Source organism: Trichomonas vaginalis, chromosome I (genome assembly GCF_026262505.1).
Source record: "Trichomonas vaginalis G3 chromosome I, whole genome shotgun sequence".
Taxonomy (NCBI): domain Eukaryota; phylum Parabasalia; order Trichomonadida; family Trichomonadidae; genus Trichomonas; species Trichomonas vaginalis.
Genome location: NC_067203.1, coordinates 27,485,140 through 27,510,293, shown reverse-complemented (window position 1 = coordinate 27,510,293; position 25,154 = coordinate 27,485,140). Strand labels below are relative to the sequence as shown.

Genomic DNA, 25,154 nt, shown 5'->3' with positions numbered 1-25,154 from the left:
GTATATGACGAATGAGGTTAAATGTCTTACCTGAACCCATCTTTCCACAATAGAAATAAACACCATTTGAACAGAACTCATAGTCCTTACTGAAAGGAAGAATGAGAGAAGAGTTAAGTTTGTCTGTAGTTTCATTCATGTCTTCATCTACGTCATGTATTAAATGCTTCATTTTATCTCCATTAAAAATGCAAGTCAGAAATATTCAGAACATAGCACCGAGTCTAACTGACAAGAGTATAAAGATATACTATGAACACGTTATGATGAAACCAACCAAAATTCAAGAAAGTCAGTATACTTATGAATATCCAAGGCACTGGGTAGAGTATGTAGGAGGTGAGAAAGCTATTGAAATCAGACAGGTTCGAAGTATTCCAGCAGGAAGAACAATATTATTGAAGAACTTTAATGTTTTGAGATATAATGATGAAACAAAGAAGCAAGATAGTTTCCCTGTTGCTGTGTATGTGAACTTAGATACGGGAGATGACATGAAAGTTTTTAACACAAAGCTTCAAATGGTAGTGAGAGAACAACTGACTGCGGAAGGACATCCATTACCTTCAGAAGTTACCATAGCATATAATTTTGAAACAAACTCAATAGATTTTAAAGTCGTCTCTGCAAAGAAGTCAGGTTTTACATTTAATGAAGCAGATGTATATTCGAATGAAAACTTCAAAGCTATTGCATGGTTAGATAATGACGATTGCTTTAAGAAAATATTTAAATACAGTGACTCAACGATGTCAATAGATGACCTTCGTGGAATGTTACCATCGACGTTTACAGTTGAAGGTTCAGCAGGATTGCTTACAAGATTGTCAATTGGTGGCGTTTGGTCTCGTGAGAACATTGTTATAAAATCCAGTATAAGTGAATTTGCTGAAGAATCTATATTATGTCTTTCAAACTATATGTATTCGCCGCCAAAGCATTATAGTATAACAAACTTTGTCAGTAAGTTTAACATAAGACTTGTCGAACCTTCTTCAATGAAAGATGTTGTGCTACCTAAAGATGGAAAGGATGGACTCATTATTGAGATGATTTTAATAGCATATTAAATGAGCTTGTTCTTGAAGGTCATTCATGATGAAATAACTGTTGTAGAAGATGTTAGCAATTGTTCAGACATTTTGAAGCGTATAGATGATATAAGAAAGAAGTTAGATAGACCGCAAAGCGGTGAGGGCGAAGCCCGTGAGAACGCTTATGTTTCATTGACTTTCTCCAGTAACGAGAACTTTTATGAGATAATATTGAAGAGAGATGATTTTAATATGGTGTAAATGGTAGCTTGGGCAGCTTTAGGCGCAATGGGAACAAAAGCATTAGCATTTGGAGCAAAAGCACTTGGAGCTTATGACGCAGTAAATAAAATGAGTGGAGGAAGAGTTTCAAAGACATTAGATGCAAATAAAGGGAAGATTGGAGGCTGGGTTGCAAAGAAGTTAAGATTAAATAAAATAGGGCTCATAAATAAAGCATCCAATTTGGTTGCGACTGAGTCAGAAAATGCTTTAGGAAAGGACGATGAGTTTGCAAAACACGCAAAAGACTTTAATGACCAGATGAAAGGTGAAACAATGCATTTAAATAGAGTCGATGGAACTAAAGAAAATGTTTCTTCTCCACCAGTAGTTTATCCATACGGACCTTATGGAATGTATGGAAACCCTTACGAAAGACCATTTGACCCATTGACTGGTGGAAGTAACTGGTATCATTACGGCCGAAGAAGAAAGACAGTCAAGTTGGAGACAGACGTGAAGAAAGCAACTAAAAAGAAACCAAGGAAGAGAGTTATAAAGCAATGAATTCAACAGGGTAGAAATGAGGGTAGAAATGAGGTTAGATCTAACCTTCTACCCTAAATTTAAATGGATGTTTTCATACGTGTGGGAGTGGTGATATCATTAATTTTTAAGTTTATTTTTTATTTTATTTTTATATAAATGACGAAAACTATTGAGATAACAAACTACAACGGTCATGAGTTCAAGAATTTGTTCTTCGTTCCTCGTGAAAATACATTCTATCAGATACGAGGGAGAAAGGGTAAAGTTAGTTTGAGCGTTTATGAAGGAATGAAGAATGGAAAGTTTATACAAGCATACGATACAAACGGTAAGCGTGTTTCATTAGCTTTGTCAAAACTTACAGGTATAAACTATGACAGTGATTTTGACTCTGACGATTGGAGCGACAGCAGCGATACTGAAGAATATGAACTATTGTGTGAAGCACAGCAATGGGAAGAGTTGCAATACTTTTGTAAGTGAGAACGTTTATTTTTACAGTAGTAAGGTGAAGTGGTTGGCGGCTTTATAAATATTTAAGGTTAAGTTGGTGTTTGTGTTTGTGTTGTAAAATATACGTTAACGGTTTTGTAAAGTGTCAAATTCACATATCAGGTGTAAGGAGGCTCGCAGTGCCTCCGTACACTTGATATGTATACTAACTTCTCTTTTGAACTTAAGATATAGTGTAACTATTTCAGGTTTCTTCTGGTTTGTGTCAGAATATTTTTTATAATATAATCTTATGTTTTCAGGGTAGGTAAAATCTTGACTATAATATTTATTTCTGTCATCTGTATAATAATATACTATTCTCGTTTTTTCTATTGCATTATATCTTTTATATCTATAATAATCTAAATATAATGTTAGTTTTTGTTCATCTACATGTGGTGTTCTGTCGTCATCTCCATAGTCATAATAATATGGTGCTGGAGCTGGGTCAGCCAACGTCATACCTGCCATTTCATAAACTCTTAAATATTTCTTTTGTTCGTCTCCATATAAGTTTAAGTAGCAGTTGTTGTCTAATGGAACTTTAACTTGTGTACCATTATTCTTTATATAGCCTACATACATTTCATTGTTATTTTTCGGAATGAGTTTATACCGTATACCATTTTTTAAGGAGTGTACAAACTCCCATCTAAAATATTTGTTTTCTTCATAGATAGAAACATCCCCAACAATAGTTTCAATATTTTTTGTTGTTCCTATCAAACTTTGGTATATTTCATCCACATAAGTTTTATCTGCCTTCTTATTTAACTCACTATCAACATATTCCTTATCTGCCTTCTTATTTAACTCATCGTTAACATAAGTTTTATCTGCCTTCTTATTTAACTCATCGTTAACATAAGTTTTATCTGCTTTAAGATCTAAACATCCTGAAACCCACCCTGTATCAGCTTTAAATTTAAAAGTCTTCAATGTCCATTTATGATACCATTCAACCCTTTCTTTAATTTTTTCATATATTTCATTATCTTTTTCATCCACATAAGTTTTATCTGCCTTCTTATTTAATTCACTATCAACATATTCCTTATCTGCCTTCTTCATTATGTCGTTTAGGAAACCTTCTATGAATTCCTCATTTAAATTAAATCTTCCAATCTTCAAAACTTTAGGAAATGCATTTAATGCGTAATATCTCTGTTCTTCTGGTGGAATTGATGTTATATCATCCGTTATTCCTTTAATTTTTGAATTCATAAATAAAATTTCTTTTATATTTGATATCACTGCACCACCTTTGCAAACGAATTCGAAATGGTCATTTTTCAATACTATCTCCAAATCTCCATATTTCAACCTTTGCGTTTGTTCTGCCATCTTTGAATTATATGCATATATGGCGTATGTAATGGTCTGAGGGACCTGGGTGTTTTGTGCCTTAAGTTGTTGTTGTTTAATCATTTATTATGATTTAAAAATAAATATTTAATCTGTTATCTCATCAGCTATTTTTTCTATTTGAAATTGCCATAATATTTCATTCATGAATTCTAAATCACAATCAAATAGGTCAGTTATTCTAAATTTAATATTTGATACATCTTTTGAATGAAGAATAAATGAATTCCCGGATAATTGAAACGGATATGATAAAGAAAATGTGTTTAAGTTGATGGATAAAATGTTTTGTATTGATGGGTAAGAGTTAGGTCTAATGTTTGATGTGAAAATCTCATTGGGTATTAACTTTATCACATTGATTAAAATGAAATTGGAACCAGTGTCAGAATACAAAACATCCCCAACATCTTTTTTCAAAATTTAATATTCCCAACAATGAACGAAGATGAGGAGTACAAAATTTAATTTTCAGCGGAAATTTAATAAGGTTATTTATTTCATCAAGTTCAAAAAGTTTATCCGGTTTTGATTTAAAATTTTCTTCATACCATACGATAAATGATTCATTTAAATAACTTAAAATCATGTTAATATCCCATTTCGCTATCACATTATTTATATACATATCATACGTTTTTTCAAGGTCATCTTTAATAAATGATATATAATCTGAAGGGTCTAAAAGAATGGGATTAAATTTACCACTCACAGAAACGAGAGTAACATTATAAATTCCGCTAACTGTTAAATTTAATTCACAACTATTATTCGAAATAATATTGATAATTGACATTTTTATTACGATTAAAAATATGGTAAAGCGTTATTTTCCAGTGATAAATAAAACTAGAATAAGATTACCTCAAGAATTCATAAATTCAACGAATAAGAAATTCATTCATGTTATAAATTTTAGTGTTTTCAGAAAATATGAGTCAGTGTCATATTCATCAACAGGTTATATTTCACTTCATTCAAATTTAGTTCAATCAAACCCATATAATGACCATTTCATAAGATTTTCAGATGGTATTAAAAATGTAATTGATAGATTAAAATATGAACAGATTGACAATATCGAATTTTTGGAATTTTGGTTTAAATATCCTGATGGAAAAAAGATTGAAGTTAAAGATAAAGCTGATACTATAACAAAAACAATTACAATGACCGATCCGGATAGTGGGGAACAAAAAGAAATAAAACAAACGATAGAAACTGGTGAAAGGTCAATTATTATTGATTATGATTCAAAGGTTATTATTCGATAATGTTAATGCTTGAATATTAAATAGCCTTAACAAAGAATTTTTCAAGTGATATTTTATATTCATCAACTATTTTATTGTATATGTTATTATAAGTTAAATGTAGTTCAGTTGTTGCTCCGTTCTTTGATATCTTAATTGTGCTAATATCCTTTATAGGATTTATTTTTGCAACTGTTCCGCAGCATGAAACCTCATCATCTATGAAAAATTGAATCTTAACGTCTGAATCTTGAACATCACAAAGAATGGCGATAATGTGAATTAATGATTCATAAGGTAAAATAATTAAACCAGATTGGTCAATTAAATTTATTATTGAATCATAATTATTAATTATTATATCACGGTAAATTTTCATTAATTCAGAATTAATGTCTACTTTATATGGCGCATTGTGACTGGAATCGTAGATTCCTGGGTTCTCGATGTTTGATGAAAGAGGTGGGGAGTATGTTGGATATGTGGGGATTTCAACGGGTTCTTTACCGGGTTCAGATAAAATGATTGGGTCTTCATCTTCTTTATTTTGCTCCTCCTCTTTCTTTGGTAAGTCACGAGTTAATAAATTGGACTGTGTTGCTGACCTTGTTAATTCAGGACTAACATTAACTTTAACATTTTGAATAATTCGTGATTTATCATCATTTACGTTATAACCAACCGTAATCTCTGCTTTTGCGTTTGTGTTCTTTTGACTTGTGAAACGTCTTCTCATTTATAATTGAATAAAAAAAAGAAAAATATATTTAAAGTTTTATTTAGTTGTTACGGTAATATCCCAAGGTTCATCCTTGTTTGCTTATACTTTCTTTGTAACTGCACCAATTATGTTATTGATAATGATTTGAGTTTCTTCCAGTCTTATTTTATCATTTACAATATCTTTAATCATTTCATTACATGCATTCAAAACCATCTGATTTTTCTAATTTACGTCTATCACTTTCTTTAATTAAATCAAAGTTATAACCTTGTTGAGAAAAAGTGGTTTCTTTATCAATTCCTTGAACGCTTCTGAAAGTGAAGATGAAGAAATTCTTGCCACTTGAATTGGTTTAAATTCTGCTTTCATTGCTTCTTTCTGTTCATTGAACAGTGGATCGAATAAAGCAACTTTAAAGAATTTCTTAGCTGGAATTTCAGGTCTCAAATTTGCATATTGACCATCAAACTGATTAACATATTGAGGTAATCCGTTTGGTCCTTCTTCAATAGCGTTTAATTCTTCATTGAAATAAGAATATGGATTATGACGGTATGAAAGAATTGGTCCATCTTTACTGTCTCCGATATGTTGTTTAACAGCTTTTCCATTTACATCAAATTCATAGGATAACGTTCATTATATGCTTTACGTTTAGGATAATCCGTCATTGTTAATTTATACCCATTTATGACTTTAATATTTCCTTGACCATCAGTAACAAAGACTTCATTTATTCCATCAGGCTTTCCATTTGGTCCTGTAATGTCTGCTTCATGTGCTTCCCAATTTGGTCCATGACGTTTGGCATATGCTTGAGCTTCTGGTAATGTTAAAACGTTTCTCATTTGTTTAACATCCTTTTGAAGACCGGCAACAATGTGGACTAATTCTTTCATTCCGTCTGGAACTTTCATAGTTCTATTATATGCACCCTTTTTGTTTGTCCCTTGTTTTAATGGAACCTGTAGAAGATTTGCAATTTCTGTCATGTTTAATTATAAATAAAAAATAAAAATTAATTATAAAAAAGTTATTCGAATTTAATGGAACCTTTATTTAAATCAACTATTATTTTTCCATGTTCTCCTAATTGTTGATATTGTGTGTAAAGTTCATTAATGCTCATTGGTAAATTCACTTGATAAAGCATAACGTTCAACTGTTGACGACTAAAACCACTGAAAATGAAAAGGGTGGACAGGTTTGATTTAATGTTTGTGCTTAATGCTTTAAAGTATTGAACAGCCATAAAGAATGAACATTGAATATGTCGACATTGAGTTAATAACTGATTAAAATATGATTTCTCATTAGTTATTAGTTTTGATTTCACGGCATCATCTAGAATTAAGTGAATGCAAAAATTCTTTATCAAAATTTGAAATAGAAAGTGTTTCAAATAATTCATCCCTTTGTTTATCAATAATTTTATCCTCTAATCCTTGCTTCTTGATTGTATTATATAATTCTTTATACATTAAAAAGTTTTTTAAATAATCTTCTGCTTCTTCTTGTGATAAATAAATAATTGGAATTTTGATTAAATGCTTTAAAGATTCAAATGTATCATCTGAAGGTGAACCTGAACGGTTGATATAAATTAACACATGTGAATAGGGGGAAGTGTTAGCAATAAATAATCTGTTTAATATCGTTAATGTTTTACCTTTATTCTGTTTACCAATTGCTGCAGTGATTGAATTTAAGTAACATTCAGAATATGGAATTTTCATTAATTTTTCCTTAGATAGAGCATTTCTATTATCACTCAATGCTTCATTAATCATATCATCTATGTAGGTATTATATACATCTGTTAATTCTTCAGAATTTAAATCCATTTAATCAAAAATAAATTTATAATTTTAAACATTTCTATTCATCAATATTTCATCATATGAACTTCTATACTGTGGTGGTGTACCTGTTGGATGATATTTCAAACCTTCATCCGGTGTCCATGTCCAATATGTAGTCCTAGTAAACCAAACCTGAGGAGGATTTGTCACCTTTGAACAGTAAGTGTCATTTTCACCCTGAATGATTGGATAAGCTTTCACTTGTACTGTAACTTGTGAGTTGAAAGTTTCTAATCCATCAAAGAATATACCCGCTCCATCACGTTGAACTGGAATAGTGCATAAGAATGAAGTTTGGTCTTTCCATGTTCTAGCTAATGGCGTGCCATCATCATCATTCAGTGGTCTAGTTAATGAGTCCTCGTATTCTTCTGTGCATTCATTCACTCCATCTAAATCAGAAGCTTGAAGCATACGTGTAAAGAATATGTCACCCACTGTGGTCATCGCTTGATCGGGGAAGTTTCTGGAATCTATAGTGACCTGAAGACCTCGAAGCATTGGATTTTCTAAAACTGTTCTTTGCATTGCATTCTTCGGAAATGTTAACACAACATCTGTAACATTATGAAGAGCGTATGAGAAATCTGAGCTAATACCTTCAGGAGTGATGCAACCTCCATTTAGTGAACGAACGTCAATATGTTGAGCTGGAATCATGAATGGATCTTCCTTACTGAATAAACGTGGTATTGCTTTAACTGATTCTTCAATTAAACCGTATCCTGGTGTAATGCATTTATCCTCTAAAACTTCCATCTTTGTGCATGAAATAATAACGTCATCAACTGTTGCGTCAGCAGATGTAGCGGCTAAGCTTGTAATTAATTTGGCAGGAAGTCCGATTTGTTGGAATTTGCGATCATATTTATAAACATGATTCATAATCTTTTCATAATTTTCATCAGTTATCTTTTCATAAACGTAATTTTGTAAATCAGCAACTCTTAACGGGTCAACCTGACAAAATACTAAAGTATCCCTGAAAACATAATATTTAAGAATGATATCACCAAATGATTTAGGATAATCATCGAACGCCTGAAATGCTAACAAATCATTTACCGGAATAATCATATCAAAAGTGACATCAACTTCTTCATTTGCTTTCTTGAAAACTTCTGAAGGGTCAATATATTTACCACATACTGAGTTATCATATTTTTGAACATTATTATATAACGAATGAACAAACTTTTTAACTTTCCTTTCTGATTTTGGTTTATATGTTGCAAATGCGAAAGATTCACGGGCGCAATCCATCTGAAGATAACCGGCATCACCTCTTTCGGTTTCTACTTCTAATTGTTTAAAGCTTTGATTTGATGATTTGTAACCAACGAATAAACGCATGCATTTAAAAGCGGCATCACATGTGAAAGCTTTATTTGAAACTAGAGTTGCTTTAACTTTGCGTTTAATATATGTGTCACCTAATTGGTTCACATCATGAGCCGGATTTGTAATTCTTAAATGAGTTTGTTTATCATCAAAATATGGAGCATCAGAGTCATAGCATGAACTTTCAAGTTCTCTATAATATCTTCTACCGTCATTCTTTGCGAATATTTCATTTATCTTTTCGAATGAATGAAACACATTTCCATTAATCGGTTTAGTGTTTGGCACCAAATAGTTAGTCGTCATTTATTAATAAATAAAAAATCAAAATTAAAAGATGAAAATGAATTTTTAATTTTAATGAAATAATCAACTATGGCTGCAGGATATTTAAGAAACTGTGGGATAAAGTAAAAAGAGGAGCGCATAAAGTTTGGGAAACATGAAAAAGGAGCAAATTGGATATTTAAGAATAAAGAAGCAATTAGTGACGTTGCTGAATCAATAACACCAAAAGCTGCCCCAATAAGAGAATATTAAATAAAGGAGAAAAAGTTTATCAAAGACTAACCGATACTAAGATAAAAAAATATTTATTTTTCCACTATCTACCTCCTATTTTATTAAGTATTCCTTCAGCAATTCCACCAATTGCGTTACCTGCTTGTGCTCCCATGCCGGATTACCTGCTTTAGTACCTAATACTCCACCTATGATAGTTCCTGCCGTTTTCGCTACTGGTGCCAAAAAGTTTGCAACGGGTTTAATAATATTTTTATGAACCCAACCTGCAGCTTTCTTAATTCCATCCCATAATTTTTTAAAGAATCCTGCGCCATTTCTGATTTAATATTAAAAAAAATATATTTCATCACTTATATTCTAATTTTTATTTAATGATAAATGAAACCAATTTTAAAAATAAATGAAACAGAGGAGGAAGAAATAAATGAAAGTGAAAATGTTCAACAAAAAATAAACGTTGTTAAACCAATTACTGAAATAAAAATTTTTTCATCTGTTGAAGAATTTAATGACTATTATGCTAATAATAAAAAATTATTTGAAGAATTGACAACGTGTAAATTGAATAAAATGTTTAAAGTTGATGGATTCAAAATTTCAAAAATAAAAGGAGTGGTTAGTTTGAAATCTATTCCTCAATCACGAATCACCTCATTAATGAAAATAGATGATTTAACAAAAAGAATAGAAATTATTGAAGAGCGAATAAATCAAATTATTGATTTCATAAATCATGACTCGTTGAGCCCGGGTCCTTAAAGCCCATCACTGAGTTCAAGGTTATATTCATCAAATATTTCATTATTAAATGCAACTTCTGCTAGTTTATTTATTTTTTCAATACGATCATTTGAAAGTCTATCGTTTAATTTTTTCTGAAGTTTTTCATTTTCTAGTTCTGAAACTTTATTTGGATGATATGTAAATTCATAAATTTTTCCTCAGTTTTGATCATTAATTTACAAAGAACTTTTGTGGTTGGAATTCGTTTGAACCATTTATATTATATTTCGTTATATATTCAATATCTGGAATTAATTCCCAAATTTTTGCATTTTCAATTAATTTATTATCAAATGCAAAAGCAATAGGTTTAATATTAAACTTACCTTTATAATATATACTTTCTACATAATCATCGAAATAAACATCTACTTGTTTAACATTTTCAAGAATTGGTGAAAGAGCATCCATTAATTGATTGACGGTTACGAATCTTGATCCACTCATTTTCTTACGAATTAAAAAAATAAATTATTCAAAAATGTCAGAAGAAAATATTTAAATAAATTATTTAAATTTTTTTACTCTAATCAAGAATTTTATTTTTGATATAACTCATTGAATTCAAAATTTTTTTAAAATTTGACACCATATTTGGAATCTATGCAAAAAATAGAATCTTTCTACCGATTTAGAATTTAAATATCCCTTAAATTTCAATCCAGAATGAAAAATCTTACTTAAAAATTTAAAAAAATAATATATTGTATAAGAAATAATTTTTATTGATAAATAACACTTTGTCAATTTTTTTTGAATAATTAAGGATGGAAATAATTTTTTGAATAATTAAATAATTTTTAAAAGTATGAAGAAAATATATAATGTTTTTATTCTGAGAGTTTATTGTGGTAATATAGGAATTGTAGGAATAAAAACTTTTTATAAATTATTCATAAATTTTTAAAATCTGCTATTCGGAAGTATGTTCAAAAATCATTCAATTATGTGAGAATTCTTACGATTACAAAAAAAGTCACACAACCCGCATCATATACTACTAAAATTGTAGATATGATTTGCTTGCTTATCTTATCTTAAAATATTTCATTAAAAATGGAAAAATATAATCAAATTTTAAAATACATTAAACTAAAAAATAAATAAAATTATTGTTGATTTTCTGGCTCCGGCTTCGCTTCATTTTCTTGTCCCATGACTTGAGACATATCGTTAACAGTGATATTTTGGTCTGGTACTTTAAGTGAAAGCTCTGCAACATCGAGCTGATTCGGCTGTATTTTCTTAGCATGTCTTTGAAGTTTGTTCCAATGGTTTTTGAGATCAACATCTGTCCTTCCTGGGAAAAACTTAACAAGTTGAGACCATAATCTCCCAACAGACTGATACAATTGCAGGAGCAGTTGATCTTCTTCAAGAGTCCATTCTTTCTTCTGGACATTAGGATCGAGATAACACCGCCATCTATCTCTGACTTGGCGAGCGCTTCTATTTTGCAATTGGCTTGCAATAAGAGTCCACTGTCCAGTACCATGCTGTTCAACTAGCTGTCTGATTTGCTGGTCTTCTTCGTATGTAAAATGGCGCTTTGTTCTAGCTTCATTTGGTGTTGTGGGTGGTTCAAGCTCCATAGATTGAGCAATATCTGTAAGAGGTGCTTGTTGCGCCGGGTCTAAAACAATCAGATTATGTTCATCGTGAATAATAGGTATGTTTGGGTTTGTTGCTTCGTTACTCATTTAAGGAAAGGATACAAAAATAATCGGCTACTGTTTTCAAATTTGGCGGTTATGAAATAAACCATTCAAATGTGATTAAAAATTGGCGCCAAATACCCATAAACCTAATCAATGCGCATACATCAAAATTGCAATTTTTGAAATAATTTAAAATTTAGGCATTCATTTGAAAAGTGACACTAGAATCTTTTCAGCACTATTGTTCTTCCAAAGAAATACACGAATTTTTTTACAAGCAATTGGCGCTCTTATCAATGCTAATTGTCAAACTTCTCATCCCCTTACATCAATTCGAGAATAAAGTTTCTAAATTACATTTGATAAATACTATTTAAAAATAAGGAATTATCGGTACAGCAAAGGTTATTCAATCAAAAGAATTTCTGTTTGATGGTAGTACAATTCATGACTTGATTGAGAATAAAAACAGTGCAATTTTTCTCATTTTTATTCCAAATGGATTTAGGGGAAAAATTTCGTTATTTAAAATGAAAGATAAAATATAATGTTACATTTTAGCAAGCGAAACAATAGAAATTTTTAAAAAAAAAGTTATTTTTTGCCGAGCAGTGATTGTAATCGCTTCTTTTCGGTCTCCTGATCTTTGATGCGTCGCATGAATGAATCTGACATTGAGTGTAAACGTAGAGATGGCTTAGAAGGAGAGGTTTGCTTCGGCTCTTCATGAGAAATCAATGATTTTTTAATATTTTGAAAACAGTCTTTTGAAGGAGGCGGAAATGTGACATTCCAACCATGTCGTATTAAAATATGTGTTTCTTTCAAATATGCAGCAGCAAGTTTTCTATCTGAGGGGCTAATACGCTCTCCATTGATAGTACGTAAAGTGGACCCACACAAAATTACTAACGCAACCCTGAAATAGCGCTCTTTTGAGATCGGATTATTTAACAAATTAATTGACTTAAGTTGAGGTAATTCTGGAAAACCAGCAAAATTTTCGATACAGTTATTTGAAAGATCAACTGCCTCTAAATGTTGAAGGCTTTTGAGGCCAGTAAAATTTTTGATTGAGTTATTTTGAGCATAAATTGATTTAGTTTCGGGATATATTTCGACTCCTTCAAATGTTTTTATATTCTTATTTGAAATGATTGTAGAATTGTTGAATCTATCTACATAAATATTTTGACGAGAAGTATCTGATTTATTAAGTGCTGATGAAGAATATGGTGATGGCCGACGTGGTGGCGGTTTGATTTGCGATGCATGAGTGGAAGGGGTTCGAGAGAAAATGTTTTTTACAGATGATGATCTCCTCATTTTTTATGGTGACCAAATTATCCGAACAAAGGGAACAAATTTTTTTTTGGGGAAAAGCAGCACAAAAGTATATATCGTTTCGTGTTGATGTGGTCATTGAAAAGGAATTGATCAATATGAAGCAACAATGTATAACTTTATTTTTTGATACGATAGATTGCCAAAAAAACCAATGATAACCAAACAACCATTTTGGCAATATTAATTTTAAAAATTGCTTTCTTTGCACTGAATTTTGCTCTTCTTGAGTGATTTTATTTAAAATTCTTCATTATCAAGTAAAATATAGTAGGCTCAATGCTTCCCATGCTGTACATGATTGACAATATTTTGGTCGATATCTCTGTTGTCGATGAAGTCCCTCCTTTTGACTGTTCTTTATGCATGAATTACGCGCGGTTGAAAATACAATAAATAAACATATTTTACTATAATAACAAAAAGAATTAAACAATATTATTATATTAATAAGCAACATCTATCATCATCAGCATTGGACCTATAAGATACACTGCATTGAGATGATTTATTAAAATATTCTGGAAATGGAGTGGCGTCTTTGATTATTGAAGTTGAATTTTCCCAATCCAAAGGCATTGACGCAGTCCATTCATTTTCTTTGAAAATAGAATCTATTTGTTCTATGATAAATGAATAGTTTGGTTCCTCATCAAATTTGAGGTCTCTACAGTGGTTCCAGATTTCAATTGTTTGTGGAGGCAAATTTTGGCAAAGTTTCTCTGTTGTAATGGTTTGTTTGCAAGACATACATAAATTTTTATCACGGACATCATGCCAGGGAAGCTGTCCTTTCACTAATTCAACTAAAGAGTAGAACCAGCTTATTACGTCATCCCGCCGTGTGGGCTCTTGAAGCTTATGTATATTAATAGAGGCATATTTAAGTGTTCCTCTGAATCCATCAGAAGATTTATTTTCGATATGTTTACCAGATTCGTTTCTGAACTTAGAACTTAAACCGAAATCTATCAAAACCAGCCCTCCTATCGATTTTTGTTGCAACAAAAAGTTTGAAGGCTTAACATCGCAATGAACAAAACCGTACGAATGAAGTCGTTGAAGGATTAATAGCATTTGCTTTGACGCCCATAATGCAGTATATAATGAAAATCGTTTAATCTCTGATTTTGACTTAAGCGCTGCAAGACTAGGGCCATATAATGGCATGACAAAATAATTAACTGCAGCTGTTGAGCCTGAATCGATTACTGTAGCAAAACATGATGCCTGCGGAAGACTTTTTAATATGTTTATTTCTAACTCCATGCCTTTTTGTTTCGTTTCGATACTTTCTGTTTTGATTGCATAGATTGTTTCATCGTTTTCTTTTTTAGCGGCGTATATTTCTCCATACCCACCAGACCCCAGCCTTTGAATTATTGAATATCCTCCAATTTCGACAAAGGAAGACATTTTCAATAATTTTAAAACTTTAAAAAAGTGCCACGGTTATCGGTCTAAATTTTAAATGACAACAATCAATCATAAAGTGGTTTTAGTTGGAGATTCTTCTGTCGGAAAGACATCAATTATCAATCAATTCATTTACGAATCAATTTCTGATGAACATCAAGCAACAGTTGGTATAGATTTCTTTTCAAAGCAAATCGAAGTTGACGGAAAAGTTGTGAAGATGCAAATATGGGATACGGCTGGACAAGAAAAATTTTCTTCTCTTATCCCTTCCTACATTAGAGATTCGACAGTGGCAGTTTTTGTTTATGATATTACTTCGGAAGAAAGCTTTGATCACTTAGAGCGCTGGACGAAGCTTGTGAGCGATATTGCCAATCCATCCTTAGTTTTCGTTGGAAACAAGACTGATTTATCTGATGCTCGCCAAGTTCCGATTGAAAGACTTCAGAACTATTCTGAGGAAAAGAAAGGCAAATTTATTGAAGTTAGTGCTAAAGCTCCTACCAATATTAAAGAACTTTTCCAGATGATTGCCGAAATACCTCCCGTTGACCTTCCTGAACCAGCAAAGGAAACAACTAACGTCAAAGCACCAGCAAATCTTAATGCCAACTCAAACAACAATGCCAAAAGTGGTGGCTGCTGTTAATAAATAAAAATTTCTTTCTTTTTTATTAAATAACAAACATAAATGATGAAGATCCGGGTGTAAATGAAAGTGGAGACTCTACGTCAGGGTCTTTCACGTTTCTGACCGTGAAACTGAGCGAATTGTTGAATACAGTTGGCCTTGGAGAGAAAGTGTAGGGATTTCTGAGCTTATTGAATAGCGGCCAGTAGCTGGGTACGACTGTTTGGTCATGACTGTGGTGCGACAGAGGAAAAACTGAAATGTGAACTCTTTGGTCTTCCTCTCTACAGAATCTGACTTTGTAGAGCCGAAGCTGCTCCAGGCCGGCAATGCTGGGCCTCGATTTGCGGCCACTGATAAAGTCAATTGCGCTCTGGTAGACCGACAAGTTGATCGGGAGGGAGTGGAGCGAAGACGCGCACTGAAGGCAGCGAATCGGAATAGACAAGAACGCACCTGTCTCAACTGAATTTGCAAACCTGGCAATTTCAGTGTTGTAAATAAGGATTTTTCTTGTGTTGAACTTATCTGACAAATAAAAGGCTGCTCTGAGAGGAATGAAGTCTATCATGTGGAGATAGTTGGATATACTGTTTAATGCATTTGATAGTTCGAAGAAAAAGCCAATATGAGCTGAAGAACAAATTATGTGGTATTCCATCTCTGGATGAGCAAGAGCTGCTTTAAGAAATGGAATGAAATGGCCCAAGCTATATGATATTGGAATATATCGTGTGTCCAATTCGTCAATATTCAGCTCAATTGCATGTATGACAGAAAACAGCAAGCGAAGAGAGTCATTTGGAAATGGCTGTATTTCTGTATTCAAAGGACCGTTAAATGTATAGAACGGATAGTAAACAAGCTCTCGAACGTCCATCATTGTTTTCATTTTGCGAGAAATGCGCATTCTCTCTTTAGCAACAGCGTTAATTGTTCTGTGCTTATCTTTAGCAGGATTTATTTCTGTTCTGTGGCATTTTACATCATCAATACTAATTAAATCAATTTCTTGAGACATATAGAGAGTTGATTCTGGAATTGATGAAGGTACCACTCTTCCAGGAGCTTTCCCATGACCAGACTGACTGGAAATCATGATGCACTTATAAGAGGTATTTCCGATAAAGTCCATGAAATTAAGCTTGTTATCAAGGCGCTCAGCGTTCGGAATGATCCGATATGATTTTTGTAAGTTTTTCCATTGTTTGTATTTAGGAAGAACAAAAGGGAAAATTTTCTTGAGATCAATTTCACTTTTTGGAGTAGAATTAGGAAATATCAGTTCTTCGAATAATTCTCTAGTATCTGGCTGCTGCTCTTCATAAGTTTTTAACTTAGTGGAATCATCAGCACAAAACGGTAATTCGAGATTAGAATCGCATAAAGAACACAAAATACGAGATTCGTAAAGTATTTTTGAGTTTGATTCCAATAAGGAACATATTTGATCATCAAAACCATCTTCTGAGTTAAACACTTGTTGAAAATATTCTGGGACGGGATCTTGATCTTCATATCTTATTGTAAAATGGTTGATAAGTTGTGTTGAATTTATCATATCAGGGGCTGATTCAAAAGTATCTAAATTTCCAACACTATTCTTTAATCTTTTTCTATGCTGATTATCTCCAATTGCATAAGCAACTTCTAAAACATCAGCAGGGAATAGGCTATTCCTGCGTGTAGAAATTGCGGGTGAATTGTTTTTTTCACTCATGAAAAAAAAAAAGAATTAATGAAAATATAGATCTTTGTTATCTTTATCGTATACTACATTTATTCGAACAAAAAAGTCACCAAAGGTAGTCCCACGAAAAGTGACACCCTTCTTCTTTTTTCCTAGGGTTACTGTTCGCTTCTTTTCTGCTCGTTATGGCAGAGATGAAAGAAATTATTGGTGGAGCCTAATTTATTACTCCAATTAGCAACTATCTTATATAGTATACTTAGTTGTATTGTCAGTTATTCTCCAGCATTATGCAATTTAAAATCAACTTCGTTAATTTTAATTATATTGCAACAGTACTTCTACATGGAGATAACACCAAGATTGCACCTGCCAAATCCCCATATTAAAAATCGAAATTTTGCATCTCGAAAATGCAACGACAGAATTCCTCGTAATTTTGAGTTCTTACGTCGCTTATGATACATATTCAAATAACTTGAATATAGAAAAAGTTACTAAAATTTGAGAAAATTATTGCAATAAGAAAAAAAAGTCGGCTTTTAGATATAAATTACATATAAATTACGATGACCTCTATAATGTGTGCACAGTACCGAATATAATTGTTTGATATTTCTGATTTCAATTTTATACATTTTGATTGGAATAGTCATAACTCAAATATAGACGATAGTTACTACATTTATGCGAATGTAGTACGTTTCCATTCATCTATTTACTTGTTGTTGTTGAAATAAAAACTTTATTATTTTACTATCTTAAAATAAGAATTTTGTTATGGAAATAATATTTGCAACAGCAATTATGACATTGCATCAACTATAGAATGAGTTTTTAATAAATATGATTTCCAAACCAAAAATTAGATGTTTTTTATGAGTAAAAACGATTCCATTTGATGATTTGATTAATTATACAATACTTTGATTTTCCAAATTTTTTTGAAAATTGATTTTTTCAAGAGAAAAATCAAATTTTTGATTTTCATTTTTGATTTTTTGAATTTTTTTTGGAAATTTGAGTTGATCAATTAAGCAGAATGAGTAATGCGAATGCTTTTTACATCTCACAGAGTGATGAGTTAAAGGTGAATTTTAAAAAATTATTTTAAATCACAAATATCTTTCTTATTATCCTTTATTCTAAAAATAATAGTACTAAGCATTGATAAAGCATGATCTATATTAGTAAAATACTTGAATGAAAAGTGTAAAAGTAAAGTTTTTATTCATTTTTATATTAGATCTAAACAAAAAACTGCACCATATTAATATTCTAGTCGAGAGATGAGATTTTGTTCGTTTTTGTTAGCATTCAGTAGACATTATAATCTTGAATTTTATATATTACATGAAATTATTAACAAATGTGATGTTTTGCTTCGATTTATGATTAATTTTATTAAAGCATCTCGACATGTATCTTGAACAAGATCGTTTCTTGAAGAACTCCAAGATTTTTAAGAGACTTCTTACGAAATTTGATAGATGATAAGAACCACCTTTTACGCAAAATGATTTATTGAATATAAAATAATTCTGTAGTGATCCATTATCATTATACTATTTTTTGTCAAATCCTCAAAAGTAAGAATTCAAATCTATTATTTCCCTGATAAACCGGATATTACATAATAAACTATAATCATGTAAGCTGGAAATATTATGGTTTTATTCAAAAGCTCCAATTATACTTAAATTTGAAATACAAATAATGAATATTGATATATACTTATATTTGAAATTAAATTTGATATGTAAATCATAACGTGATAATTAATTGATAAAAATTATGGAAATTAAAACGTAATTCACAAATCTTTTTATTCTTTTAGTAACTTTTCAAACTAAGATCATATCATTCATATTTGGAGCCTACTGATTCTATTTATCTTATTTATTTGGAAATCTGTCGTTTAGATTCTTCGTGGGACTACCTTAAAGTCACCTTTTCATTTATGAAAAATGAAAAATATTTCAAGGTTAAATAGATATTCCTTTGTCTTTTATGCCGCAGTTGTTTTTGTTTTCATATCATACGAATTGCTTTCCTTTATCAGCCCTAGAATAAAATTTGATTCTGATATAAATTCAACAATTAGCCAAACAAATAGATTTAAGCGACCAGATAAGTATGAACTTCTCACAGATAGGCCGCAAGCATCTGAAATCATATTACCATACAATAAACGCCAATATTTAACAAATCCCTTGTATGAACGAACATTTCCATTAATAAAAGAGAACAATGAAAAAGCCCAAGCTATTAAAGAAGCATTTTTGCATGGATGGAATGCATACAAAACTCGTTGTTGGGGTGAAGATGAATATGTTCCCCACAGCGACAGCTGCAGCTCTACTCTCCATGCTGCATTAACAATAGTTGATTCACTCTCTACTCTTTATCTGATGAATCTGACAGAAGAATACCAAAGAGCACGCGATTATATTCAAAACGATTTTAAACCATCCGGAAGTTGGAGTTTATTCGAATTTCTCATTCGGTTCGTTGGTGGATTTGTTTCTATGTACGAATTATCTCTTGACAAGCTCTATTTAGACAAAGCTGTCGAATGTGCCGACGCCGTCTATCCTCTTATGGAATCAGGCATTTTTGGCGGCGGTGTTAAACTAGGAATCGATCAGAATGGGAAAATTAAAGCATCGTACAGTTCAGGCGGCGGTAGATCTGTTGCTGATTCAAATACTTACCAACTTGAGTTCATTTCTCTTTCAATGCTCACTGGAGATCCCAAGTACATTGACTTAGCAATGAAAACATACAAAAATATGTGGGAACGCTACAAAAACAGAGGATTAATTTCAGATAGTTTCAGCGGAAGCAATCTCCACGTTGGAGGAGGTATAGATTCATACTACGAATATATCATAAAGATATACGTGATGACACGAGGCGTTGCCCGGCCATTCCTCGACAAATATCTACAAATTGTCAAAGATATCAAGGAAAAGATCGTCGTCCACTCAAAGAAGTCGAACTACACTGGCCTCGGCGTGTACTCAGGCGGTTCAGTCAATCCGATGCAGGAGCACCTCGGCACATTCGCCGGCGGAATGATTGCGGTCGGAACTGTAAAAGAGAATCCGCACGCAGCTGAAGACTTGCAGCTCGCGGACGATCTAACAACAGGGTACGCGAAGGCTTACGAGTTCACGCAGACAGGCGTAGGGCCAGAGCGCGTGAGGTTTTCGAACAAAGAAGGGAAAGATTTCGAGATAGAAAATCCAGTTTACATGCTGAGGCCGGAATCATGCGAGAGTGTTTACGTGATGTGGAAATTCACTGGACTTCCAAAATTTAGGATGTACGCTTGGAACATGTTCTCTGGAATAAATAAATACGCAAGGAAGAGCAAGGGATTCGGACATATAAGGGATGTTAACAATGCAAATGACACTCGCTCCTACGGCAACCAGGAAAGTTTCTTCTTCGCAGAGACATTGAAATACCTTTACCTGACATTTGCTGATACTTCACTCATTTCGCCCGCTCAATGGGTGTTCAACACAGAAGGACACCCACTCAGGCACTTCACAGAAGAAGAAGTGCAGAAATGGAAGGACAAACTTAACTTCAAATAAGGATACCCTTACGTGTCAGATTTTTTGCGCATACGAAGAAGTCATGCTAGACATGAGCTATAAACCTGAAATTTTAGCAACATATTTAAAACTTTTTAAACTACAATACACTTTAATATTCAAGAACAAAAATATTCTTTTTTAGAAATTACATAATTATTTTATGTGAAATCTATATAAAAACATATTTTGCGAGCGTAACTTTTTTCTTTATAAGCACCTTATATGACTGATAAACTGTGAAGGCACATAATTGTTAATTCATAGAGTTGATATGTTTCCAAAATTGAGAGGAAATTTGAAAATTGAATACCCTTTCAATTCAATTTTCAAAAGATATCAGCTCCTTCAATAATTGAAGGACGATTTTGATCATTTGCTCTTAAAACAAGTATGCCATGGAGAAAAAAGTTACGCTCGCAAATCTGAAATATAACTATCATATAAAAAAATTAAATTTCTAATTTTTTACTCTATAGATATTATTGGCCACTTGTGTAATGCATAAAAGTTTATGTCATATGCATACATTTGGAAGTATGGGAGACGAGGGAAATTACTTCTATGAGGCACTAGGATTTTTAAAAATTTCTCTATCGGACTCACCATTCAATTTCTCGAAAATTAAAAAAAATCAATAATAGCTAAAATGTATTATGCATAACAAATTTTAATGTTACACGGTATTTTTTGAACTTCATGACATGAATTTTCTTTATATTATTTTTTTTTGGATTTTCTATGATTTATGCGATAGGCTGGAACAACATTGTAAGTGCAATGATATCATTTATAGAGAAATCTAAAACTTCAGCATTCAGAACTCGCAACCACAAAAATATTCATTTGCTAAGTAAGTAAAGTTGATTAAGTTCGACACTTAGCTTTTATACGTAAAACCAAGTGTGTATTGTTATTTCTTGTTAAATTATTGAGAAAAAAATAAATTGTAAGAGAAACGATACTGATTATTGAAATAATATTGAGGGTAGCTGCAGATTTCTTCATTAACATGCCGGAAATTTGTTAATCTTGGTTTACTATCATAAAATCTGTCGAAGAATCTAAAAACGGAGATATGAAATAGAGATCATGTAAATCTAGAGTATCCTGTCAGAAAAATAGACTAAGCATGTAACCCTTTTTTGGTCATAAACACTTTTTACCACTTAGTCATACAGATGATCATTAAATTTAAACGAGCACTTTTTGTCAGAATTTATTCTTTTACAAAGACAGAAGATTTTAGTATTATTTAATATTAGTGCTGTAGCAAAATTCAAAAAACGGTGAAAATTCAGTGAATTTGTGAATTCACATTTTTTTTCGACATTTTTCTTGATATATCCATGCACATTAAGAACACAGCTTTGATACGCTTAAAAAAGCATATTTCATATGAAATTGTTAAAGAAATAAACAATTTATATAAAAATTGCACTTATGGGCAGTTTAGATATATAATTTATATATAACATATATACAAATCCATAGACAAAGTGCAATAACTACAATGTTGTAGAAAATTACAGCAGAAATACTGACTTTTTGAAGGATAATAAGAATTCTTCTAAAAATACTGAAAATTAACATATTTCTGTACTCAATTTAGTATATGCACAGAAGTTATGATTTGGTGTTAGGTTTTTATGCCCCAAAATCTAGATTTTTGTGACATCAAATCTTATTAGTGGATAAATCAAAGACTGTCATTTTGAAATAAGCTCATATCAATAAATATCCATTTAAAAGCCTTATTGTAATATGTAACTAGCAAAAAGCCTAATATTTATCAAAATTAATCAAATCAAATGATCAATATTCATGATATGTCATCAGCAATAGCTAATTGATATTTTATTTTGTATTGATATTCATTTTTCTCATATTATACACGATTATATCTCTTTTTTTAAAAAAAGTTTTTATATTAGACATGAAAGTTGAATTAATACAATTTTGTACTAGAGTTTGTTTGTATATTAAATAATAATGATATATACTTCAACATATTGCGTCTCACCATTACCAAAATGTAATTTTGCATACAATTTTCTTTCATTTAACAATGATGTTATTTGAAAAGTGATACTTCCATGATTATTGATTAATGTTCCATCATATATAGGAATGAATGTTAAACAAGACACGCCTGCAGCTGGGTGCATTCGTGGCATTGTGATAAGGCTTATATATAAAGACTTCTCTCGATCAGCATTACGTCAAATGAATATTGACCCATTATTTTGGCGATGCGCTAGTTCCAAGTAGAAATGCTTTGGTATATTTAGGTTATGTCTATATGTTATGAATCATGGTATTATTGATAAAAACGTTCTTAGTCATTAAATCAATCCTAGTATCTAAAGATATAATTTAGATTTTTTTGTTTATTGCTAAAATTAAATACAGTATAACTTTCTTTCATATTGTCGGTACTAACAATACAAGATTGTGTTGAAAAAAACTTAAATATGCATGAAAATTAAATTTAATGTGTAAATATGATAAAAATTTCAACTTTACTAATAACATACATAAGTTTCTGATAGTTTAATATAGTTCATATTGATGTGACTGTAAACTATATCAAAAAAATATTTTTAAATATTGTTATGCAAATAATGGGATTTCTAAGGAAAAAATGATTATATTTGTTATATAAAGCAATCTTTTTAATTATTCACTACGTTTATTACATTTTTACCGACCATTTACGTAATATGCCTCCACCAAGCAGACGCAAACAACAAAGTCGTGAAGCTAACGAAAAATCAATTGAAGCAAGAAAAAACTCCCAAGAAAAGAATGCGCCAAAGGAAGTCGATCCAAAACACTGGACTGCTTCTGTAATTGTTAATGGTGACTCTTATACTCGAGCAAGGAATTTATTTCAAGATAACAATATTAAAGTGCCGAGTGAAAAAGAGTTTTACCGTCATCAAAAAGAAATAGGTAAGGTAATACTAGAATATAAAGAGCAATCTATTAAAAATGCTCAACAAACAATGAAGAAAGATACATTTTTAAGCACTGATTCGCATTATAATGTTGGCAGAAATGCTACAGCGTGCCAAAGTTTAATGATGGACAACCGTGGAAAAGTTGTTGGTGAAACAACTGTTATAAAAAAGAGCTCTGGAGGAGACTTTGAAGGCCCATCCAACATGATGGAAACAGAATGTACAAAGAGGATGATGTCAAATTTTGACTTTACAAATGTTTCCACAGTGGTTCATGACAATGACAATAAAACGAAAGCCATCATCCAGCAATATGCTCCGAATGCTAAAATTACACTTGATCCTCGTCATTGTGTACGTGCAGTTGGCAGAGCTTTCGAAAAGCTTGAAAATGGTGGATATAAAGAAGCAGCAGGAAAAGAAACTGTTAATCAACAGAAAGAAAGTGAATCACAGCCAGCATTCCCAATCAAATCTAAAGCAGAAGAGCCGAAGAAACGTGGAAGACCATTAAAACACCAAGAAAAAGTATTTCATCAGATATATTCGAAAGTTATTAAGTGGTTCACTTTTATTATCATGCTTCCAATTGAAACAACGAAAAAAATTTTCCTATGGAAGAATACATTAAATCATTTTATCGGAAGGCATGAAAATTGCCTTCACGAAAAAGACAAAGAATATCCTGTGTTTCAGCCACTTACAAAACCTGATTTAGCGAAGCAATTTCAACGTTTTACAGATGATGCCGCAAAGTTGATTCCAGAAATTGATCCTAATGCTCAAACACAACAAAATGAATCGATACATCACTCAATGCTTACTCAGTGTCCCAAAGGAAACAACGCAAAATCGTTTGAAATGCGTACGGCTGTTACAATTTTACAAAAAAACGAAGGAGAGAAATGCAAACAAGAAATATACAATCGTGTCAATAATTACCAAATATCTCCTTCAATCCGCGAACTCCAAAAACTTGAATATGAGAAAAATAAATCCAGAAATCAAAAGAAAGCTACACCAGAAACAAGAAAAGAGATCAACAAGGCAAGAAATGCAAAAAGATTTCCTAAGGATAACCCTACAGGTGATTACAGAGGAGGAAAGTGGACCCCACAAGATATCTAATTTTCAAATTTGAAATAAACACATATTTTCTTTGTATTTGAAAATATTTTTATATTATAAGATTTTTGAACCTATAAGTAGCATGAAAAAATTATATAATTTGCTCCTTTTTTATTTTAGTATACAAATATCCCATTTGTTATATGTTCGGTATATATATGATGATATTGTAATCAATTATGCTTAATGAAGCTTTATCCCGTGAACCCCTCATATTATTGGAAAATAAATAGCGAAAACATGTAGAGCTGCTATGTTCTCAAGTGTATGCTGATTTTTGGATTATTTCATGAAAACTAATGGCGGGATATCTTGCATTATTTAAAAAAATTGAACTATGCAAAAATAAATAGTATTATATGAGAAAGGGACAGACTAGCCCATTGTCACTTTTTAATTTAGCAAATGAACGCTTATGGAGTGGAGTTTTTGGGTAAATCTGATTTGCTTATAAATGAAATAAAATCAAAAGAAACCATATTGGCATTATATTATGCAAAAATAAATGATCTTACTTAGTACTTTTAAAGTTAATTTCAGAAAAAATTTGACACAATGGTATC

General features: G+C 31.5%; 7 protein-coding genes and 2 pseudogenes across 9 annotated transcripts, besides 5 other annotated features; 4 read left to right on the top strand and 5 right to left on the bottom strand.

Annotated features, from left to right (window-relative positions):
* Window positions 1–2,469: part of a mobile genetic element that runs on past the window's edge.
* On the top strand, window positions 138–946 carry TVAGG3_1060410 (annotated as a pseudogene). Its single transcript has one exon. A coding segment is annotated over exon 1 (809 nt).
* Window positions 1,799–2,469: a terminal%2Cinverted (terminal inverted repeat of Maverick-1A transposon ID:TVAGG3_1060400).
* A 2,498-nt stretch (window positions 2,470–4,967) lies between these two features.
* Window positions 4,968–7,372: a mobile genetic element.
* On the bottom strand, window positions 5,739–6,559 carry TVAGG3_1060390 (annotated as a pseudogene). Its single transcript has one exon. A coding segment is annotated over exon 1 (821 nt).
* A 3,838-nt stretch (window positions 7,373–11,210) lies between the features above and the next one.
* Window positions 11,211–12,120, bottom strand: TVAGG3_1060370 (RNA polymerase II transcription regulator recruiting protein; the record flags this gene model as incomplete). Its single annotated transcript, XM_001294203.2, has 1 exon — window positions 11,263–11,853. One exon carries the CDS (start codon window positions 11,851–11,853, stop codon window positions 11,263–11,265), a length of 591 nt encoding a protein of 196 aa, XP_001294204.2.
* A 235-nt stretch (window positions 12,121–12,355) lies between these two features.
* TVAGG3_1060360 (ribonuclease inhibitor domain-containing protein) lies at window positions 12,356–13,137 on the bottom strand (the record flags this gene model as incomplete). Its single annotated transcript, XM_001299684.2, has 1 exon — window positions 12,406–13,137. One exon carries the CDS (start codon window positions 13,135–13,137, stop codon window positions 12,406–12,408), a length of 732 nt encoding a protein of 243 aa, XP_001299685.1.
* A 459-nt stretch (window positions 13,138–13,596) lies between these two features.
* TVAGG3_1060350 (protein kinase protein) lies at window positions 13,597–14,571 on the bottom strand (the record flags this gene model as incomplete). Its single annotated transcript, XM_001299685.1, has 1 exon — window positions 13,597–14,571. One exon carries the CDS (start codon window positions 14,569–14,571, stop codon window positions 13,597–13,599), a length of 975 nt encoding a protein of 324 aa, XP_001299686.1.
* Window positions 14,572–14,626: 55 nt separating this feature from the next.
* On the top strand, window positions 14,627–15,246 carry TVAGG3_1060340 (small Rab GTPase Rab6a; the record flags this gene model as incomplete). The annotated part of the gene is made up of 1 exon (XM_001299686.2): window positions 14,627–15,223. One exon carries the CDS (start codon window positions 14,627–14,629, stop codon window positions 15,221–15,223), a length of 597 nt encoding a protein of 198 aa, XP_001299687.1.
* A 2-nt stretch (window positions 15,247–15,248) lies between these two features.
* TVAGG3_1060330 (uncharacterized protein) lies at window positions 15,249–16,925 on the bottom strand (the record flags this gene model as incomplete). The annotated part of the gene is made up of 1 exon (XM_001299687.1): window positions 15,249–16,925. The coding sequence occupies one exon, from the start codon at window positions 16,923–16,925 to the stop codon at window positions 15,249–15,251; it is 1,677 nt and encodes a 558-aa protein (XP_001299688.1).
* Window positions 16,926–18,862: 1,937 nt separating this feature from the next.
* TVAGG3_1060320 (mannosyl-oligosaccharide 1,2-alpha-mannosidase protein) lies at window positions 18,863–20,500 on the top strand (the record flags this gene model as incomplete). Its single annotated transcript, XM_001299688.2, has 1 exon — window positions 18,863–20,500. One exon carries the CDS (start codon window positions 18,863–18,865, stop codon window positions 20,498–20,500), a length of 1,638 nt encoding a protein of 545 aa, XP_001299689.2.
* Window positions 20,501–24,952: a mobile genetic element.
* On the top strand, window positions 23,224–24,591 carry TVAGG3_1060310 (IS204/IS1001/IS1096/IS116 transposases DDE domain-containing protein; the record flags this gene model as incomplete). Its single annotated transcript, XM_001323766.2, has 1 exon — window positions 23,224–24,591. One exon carries the CDS (start codon window positions 23,224–23,226, stop codon window positions 24,589–24,591), a length of 1,368 nt encoding a protein of 455 aa, XP_001323801.2.
* Window positions 24,953–25,154: part of a mobile genetic element that runs on past the window's edge.